We start from the raw sequence: 7,075 nt of genomic DNA on the forward strand, positions 1-7,075 counted from the left end.
GAGTGTAGTAGAGGTGGTGGACCTCCTTTGATTTATACAGATTCTTTGACCAGTTCTATGTGCATTTGAACTATTTGATCTTCAGTCAAATACCTTTTCTTTAATGAAGACTTTCAAAGTCTCTCCATCTTTCTTCTTGCTCCACAATTATCATGGGTCTCTGTGGCTCCATAAGCCAGTCTCACTTATTAGTCTATACTCATGGGTCAAGTCCCATTCCTGACTCTCGAGCACAAAATTCAAGCTATCAGTCTAGAGAGAGATAGATATGCTGTAGTGTTGGAGGGATAGATTTTCAGAAAAGATATTGAAGTCAGAAAATAAAATTGTACTGCTATTTTTAAACAGCAAGAGAGAGTGTTCTTCTCTGTATCCTGGCTAGCATTTCTCTGATAAACAGCATGACAAGCAGGTTAACTGGTTCATTATCTTTACTACAAATAACACATTGCCTATGTTTATTTGCTGTATTACAATATTGACTGTACTTCTAATGATAGTTCACGAGCTATAGAGGCATAACCTGAGTTTAGGCAAGCACTATAGAGATGCAAGTCTGCCTGTAACATGTTGAATATGGTGTCTAGTTTCTGGGCGGAGTGGGGTAAAGGGGAAATTCCATCCATACTTGCTGGTGTTGTATTTGTTCTTGACTATTAGCTGCCCAGCCTTATGATGCTTGAGTTGTGCAAATGGTAGTTTGTCTGGTGTAACATCCAGGCAGATATTAAATTGTCTTTTACAAAAAAAATATTTTCTGCCATGCGAGTGGCACTGACAAGAATAGCATTTATTATTCATCCCCAATTGCTCTTGGGATGGTGGTAGTGCCTCAGCACTTTGATATGGTCTACGTCATGGTAGTTCTGATGGGTTGAGGGCTTCCTCACTTTGACCAATGATAAAGAAGGAACAGCCAAATCTGGATAATGCGTGTTGATAAAGAGGTAATTCATTTTGCACACACTATTCCACATGTGGCTTGCATATGGGGATAGGAATCGTTGTATTAAGTAAAAGGCCTTTTTGCCATGAATGCAAAATAATATGTTGTAAATAAACCATTTAAATCCTGAATTAATCTTCTACTTGTATTGGATTTACATTTTTTTTTTCCCGCAACTCCACAGGAACTGTCTGGTTGTGCATGGAACAAGAGGGGGAAGCATGCGTTGGCTCCTAATGTCGTAGCTTTTACCCGGAGATTTAACCAGGTAGGGTCAAGTAATATACAAGGTCTTGATCACAAAAGGTAGGTTACAGTATGTGGATCAAATCTGTTTATTCATCCAGTGCATAATTGCAATGTTTATTCGCATTCATTTCAACATAAACTTGACCAAAATATTTTCATCTATGGTGGCTTCTGGAGCAATCCCATCAATTTTGTAATCTGTTCTCTCTTGTGCCCATAAACACTTCACTGATTTTTCCACCAGCCACCTCCACTAAGGGTAATTTAGAATGGCAAGTTAATGTACCTACCAGCCCATCTTCATGATGCGGGAGGAAACTGAGCACCTGGGAAGCCCACATGGTGACGGAGAATGTAGGAACTACACGCAGACACTATAGGGGGTTAGAAACTAACCTGGATAGCTGAGGCCGTGACAAGTCATTTTAACCCTCTGTTCAATTCGCCAATGTTGTCTCTAAACCTTTGTTAGGAGAAATACATGTCCTCAGCTTGAGCCTTTGCTTCTTACCAGGATACTTTCATGTACTGAAAACTGACAAATGTACATCTTGTTTTTGTTTGATCTCAATTAAAAATGAAATCTGTTTAATTAGTGGAAGAAAGCCTAATCTTTGAAGTCGTTCTATTCGGTTAAGAATTTTGGCTGTTACATTAGAAGAAATTCACCCGCAATATTAAATATTTGTAAGGTCTTGGCGAAAGTAGTCAGCTTTATACATTTGTTAAATTGCTTTGGAATGAGATAAAAGAATGAAGGATGAGCATAAACTGGTGATTCTCTCTTTGCAGGTTAGTTTCTGGGTGGTCAGAGAAATTCTCACCAAACGGATGCTTAAAACAAGAGTTGACGTTCTCAGCCACTCTGTTAAAATTGCAAAAGTAAGTGCTTTTCACAAGAATTGCTTTGTGGTAGATCCAGGTTTGTTAGACAATTTCCCAATGGCTATGTCTGGAGCACTTCATGACTTGAACTTTGTGTGACGTGGAAAGCCTATTCTACAGTTGAGGATGGTGGTACTTGCTAATGTCAGGAAGGACGCTTGGTCATAAGGTAGATTTTAACGAGATTATTAGAGGAGAGGTGGAGGAGACTGGGTAGATAATTTCAGAGTTTAGGACCTTGGCAGCCACTGCTTCAAGACATTCTCAGCTCTGCTGCATAAGCATATGAGAGATTAGGCCTTGCTGTTAACGTCCTCCAGACCAAAGTCCTGTACCATCTGCTTTAGGCTTGCCCTCTGGCAATTAGGATTCACAGTGAGATCCTCAAAAATATGGATCAATACTCATCTATTGGGAGCCATCTCAGGGAAGGCAGAGTTGGTGATGAAATTCACCAAACATTCCTTCAATGTGCAGCCTTTGGTTGATTGCCCTCAGACCTCTAACAAAACGAATGATTTATACGGTAATAGTAATCCTTGCCTTCCTATATACGAATGAGATGTGAACTAAGGAAGGCGTCTCAAGGCTCTGATAAAAAACATTAAGCGCCTGCGTCCTTCGGGTTAAGTGGAAGGACATGTGAATCAATGTTATCATCCTCTCCCAGGCCAGTATCTCCAGCCCTTGTCACACTCATTCTGCTACAATATCCAGACCATGTTATTTACATGTCCAACAGCAGTATCCTTTTCACTGTACCTATAGCTTTTCACTGTACCCTGGTACATGTGACAATAAACTAAACTGAATTTAACTGAACTCCGTTACAGACTATCTGTTCAGAAGTTTAAGGGAGGAGATTATGGGCTGGGGGGTGGGGTGCATAGAGGGTGTTGTGGTTTGGTAGAGGAAAAAGCGATACAATTCTCTTCCTTTTCAGCATTGCAACAGGATCACACCTTTCACAACTCCCTACTTGATTCTTCCATCCAAACCAACAATTTCCCATCACATGGTAACTTTCCATACAACCAAAGGAGATGCATCTGTCCTTTCGCATCTTCCCATCCCACCATCCACAGACCAAAGCAGTGGTTCGCTTGCACTTCCAATCGTGTAGACTGTATTCAATATTCACAAAATGGTCTCCTCTTCACTGGGAGAGCTAAAGGCAGATTGGGTGATCTGCAGAAGAGACCCTAAGCATCCAGTTGCTGCCATTTGGAATTAACCATCCCACTCTCACATTTATTTGTGCCCTTGTACGTTGTCATTCGAAGTTAATGAAATGGAAGGTGTGCCAGGTTTGGGAGAATAAATTGAACAAAGCCCATTGCTAGTCAGAGCAGAGCCATTCTTCATTCTCTTGGACCACATGTCATAAAAAAGGTCAACCTATTTGAAATTATATAGATCTTATGGAAAGGTCAGATGTATTGGAGTGCAGAAGCTCAGCATCTCGGATTAATAGCTGAATGGATATTGTTATGGTTACAATTTAACAGTGGACTCTGGGAATGGAACAGCTAGTGTCTATTTGTAATCTCACTCCATCAGTTTGCTATCAAGTCACAGCTGGCAGTATTCAACAATGTAAAACCAGGTGCAGATTTAGACCATTGACCCAAGGGTTGGGAATAATGGGATTCTGGTGTGGGGCTGGTGCCTGGTCATTTGTGGAATGGTTTTGGGTGAATTCCATGAATGGGGGAAAAAGACAACAAATGGAAATTAGCCTTCCAATTAGACAAAGAATATTAAGTGCTGGATTAACTCAGCATGACAGGCAGCATCTCTGGAGAATATGGATAGGTGAAATTTCAGATCAAGACCCTCCTTCAGGCACTTCTTGACCCAATACATCAACTATCCATGTTCTCCAGAGGAGACCTGGCCTTCTGAGTTACTCCAGCTCTTTGTGTCTTTTTAACCAGCACCTGCAGTTCTTTGTTTCTATTAGCCTTCCAATTGTTTTATTGAGTATTTGTTCTGAGATTATGTAAAGCATTATGTAAATATTTGTTCATGTTGCAGAAACTGCAGGAACTCAATAATCTCCATGGCTTGATGGCAGTCATCTCAGCTTTACAAAGCACACCAATATTCAGGCTGTCAAAAACATGGATGGCAAGTGAAGGGCCCTTTTTTTGAGTTTCTTGATTACATTTTTTTTTCACGAGAGCTTCTGCATTGCTGAAGTGTACCATGCTGAGAATGTTGTCTTATGGCCTTGTGTGGTATCTCTTCAATGCAGATCTAACATGCATTAGTGGTACATCAATAGTAGGTGCTGGTAGAATTGTAAGGTTTAAACCGAATATACTTGCAATACTCAAAGGGTGGCATTTGTGGAAAAGAAAAATAATATTTCTGACCAGTGACTTCTGAAACTGGAGATATTACAGATTATTGTTTAATTCACTGCTTTTGTTTAATAAGGATACCTGTCCACCAAGACTCCAGCATGATGTGAGGTCATTGACTGAAAATGTTAATTTCTCTCTTCATACATGTTACCTGAGTTGAATATTTCAAACTTTTAAAGTTTTATTATTGGAAAGGCTCTTGATAATTTCAAAGCAAGGTTGTGAGATGCTGGGACCTGACAGCGATTTCTGATGTCTGTGCCACTAATGAAAATAAATTGTAATCTATAGTTAGTAGAAGTGACAGAAGAAATCTGATTTGCTAATTAAACTACATTAATAAAAACCCAAGATTCATTAATCTTGTTTGGGCAGTCACTGCAGCCTATTATTAGTTTTCAGAATCATTCTCACCAATGTTATGTCTTTGGATTTGCTCAGTTTATTCAGTGGTTTTGTTTGTATATATTTCAACTTGAATTTACTTCTCGTGTGGCTATCCACTGACTTTGACCAAAATAACACATTACATGTCCTCGTGGCTTGCACGGACTGTTTTAAAGGGTAGTGGCACTAGTGGAATGATAAATGATTGTGGTGAAAGGATGGGACATTGGTATTATCTTGGGGTTGATACAGGGCTCTGGTCAGAATGGATCTGTGGGATTAATTTGTATTGGTGTAAAACTAAGGTGAAGTAGCGAGTTGGTGTTGATTTTTTTGGATATATACAGGGCTTTGGGGAGCAAGTGTAGCTGTGGGATTCGTTTGAGATTGATGTAATAATGTAACTAAAGAGTAGGAAGGGCATTGGGATTGCGGAGATTGACGGGTCTGTGGGGAAGATTGGAGTATTACAATCTGTGCTGGATGCCCTAACCAGTGATTTTGTTGGTACTAAAAATAATAATGGTGCTGGTGATTTGAAAAGTGCAAACATTCTTTCTCTTAACATGCAAGAAGATGTTGCAGTAAAGTCCTGTTTTGTTCTTTAACTGTAGTTGCTGAGCAGGAAAGATAAGGCTACATTTGAGAAACTGGAGACTTTGATGTCCAAAGAAGACAATTACAAGCAACTAAGAACTTACATCAACTGCTTGAGAAATAAACCATGCATCCCATATTTGGGTGAGTCTAATTTCATGTCTCTTTCAGGAAGCTGATTCTTCAGGGATTGCAATTTTGCCTGCTTTAATGCATTTTATTTTTGACTTCTTAATTGGCCCTGTCTTCACCCCAGCTGATCTGAAGTAAACCACAGAGATTAGATTTAGCCACACTGAGGCCTCCCCTTGGGTGGTGTGGTGGCTGTGTCCCTTCCTAATTAAAGCTTGCAGATGAATGTTTGACTTTGAAGTATTGCTATCTTAAATGGTAAGATGAATAAGATCAGATTTACAAATCAAATTATAAACTATCAAAGCTTTTGCTTGTTGGGTCTTGTGAACAGTAATTGTCTACTTGTAAACTTGATACTATTTGCAAATGAGTTTTCTGAGTGTATTTGGAGGCAGTGATTTGTGTTCTTGGTGTGACAAATTTCTATCTATTCTATGTTGTACAGTTAATATGGATTTAAAGAGTATGGAAAAGCAAAACAATTGTCCTGCAGTAAAATCACTACAGTATGATTGACCAATTTGCCCAGTTCAAAAGTCAAGAGTGTTTTGTTGTCATGTGTCCCAGATAGAACAATGAAATTCTTACTTGCAGCAACACAACAGAATATGTAGCCTTCCCTGTTCTCATGCACAGCGGGAGTACTGTATATCCAGCAGTTTAGTCTGGCTATTTTGTCTTCTGCATAAGCTTGTATTTTACAAATTTGTTGTATAATGGTATTTATGTGTTCAAGAGCTTAATGGTTCTCAGAAGTCTTTGACTTTGAAACTGTTAGCAGGAGGTTGCCATTAACTAAAAAAATATAATGTACAGGCTTTAAGTGTTGATTTATAGTTTCCATTATTTAATAGTGGCCATGTGGTATGATTTGGGATGAAGAAAGAAACATGGGGAAATGATAGGAACAGGATGTGAAGCCAACTTCTCCAAGTGATGTTTACCTCTTTCACACCCATCGTGCTCACCTGTGCACAATTGCATTTTATCAGCAAAGTTGTGTGTTACATGTTCAGATGCAACATTCTTCAGACAACCTGAGTGATTAATAGTGTTTAAGAAGGAACTGCAGATGCTGGAAAATCGAAGGTAGACAAAAATGCTGGAGAAACTCAGTGGGTGCAGCAGCATCTATGGAGCGAAGGAAATAGGCAACGTTTCGACCCGAAACGTTGCCTATTTCCTTCGCTCCATAGATGCTGCTGCACCTACTGAGTGATTAATCATCTGGAAGTCTGTACTTCCGATCAAAGTTGGGATTATTTTCAAGAAGAATTGAGACGTCGAGTGCTACTGGGTATGTGTAGGAAAGAACTGCAGATGCTGGTTTAAACCGAAGATCAATTGCAAGCAGGAAGAAGCATTAAAGGGAATTTGTCCCTGACCATGGCAACCAACTCCAATGCTTTCTTTTTCATGAGGTATAGTTGGCCTGTTAGCATGTATCGCAGCTTTACGTTAGCAACTTATTGTACAGTCTAAGAAGTTTAGTCTGATCTTCACTTTT

At 39.5% G+C, this 7,075-nt stretch overlaps 1 protein-coding gene across 1 annotated transcript in view; it reads left to right on the top strand.

Annotated features, from left to right (window-relative positions):
- Positions 1-7,075, top strand: part of LOC116966127 (ras-specific guanine nucleotide-releasing factor RalGPS2-like) — a 49,120-nt gene that overhangs the window by 10,854 nt on the left and 31,191 nt on the right. The window contains exons 5-8 of the mRNA XM_033012313.1: positions 1,131-1,214; positions 1,988-2,077; positions 4,118-4,210; positions 5,451-5,577. Coding sequence (XP_032868204.1) covers positions 1,131-1,214; positions 1,988-2,077; positions 4,118-4,210; positions 5,451-5,577 — 394 coding nt within the window. The remainder of the gene's footprint in view (positions 1-1,130; positions 1,215-1,987; positions 2,078-4,117; positions 4,211-5,450; positions 5,578-7,075) is intronic.

Source organism: Amblyraja radiata, chromosome 35 (assembly GCF_010909765.2).
Source record: "Amblyraja radiata isolate CabotCenter1 chromosome 35, sAmbRad1.1.pri, whole genome shotgun sequence".
Classification (NCBI taxonomy): domain Eukaryota; kingdom Metazoa; phylum Chordata; class Chondrichthyes; order Rajiformes; family Rajidae; genus Amblyraja; species Amblyraja radiata.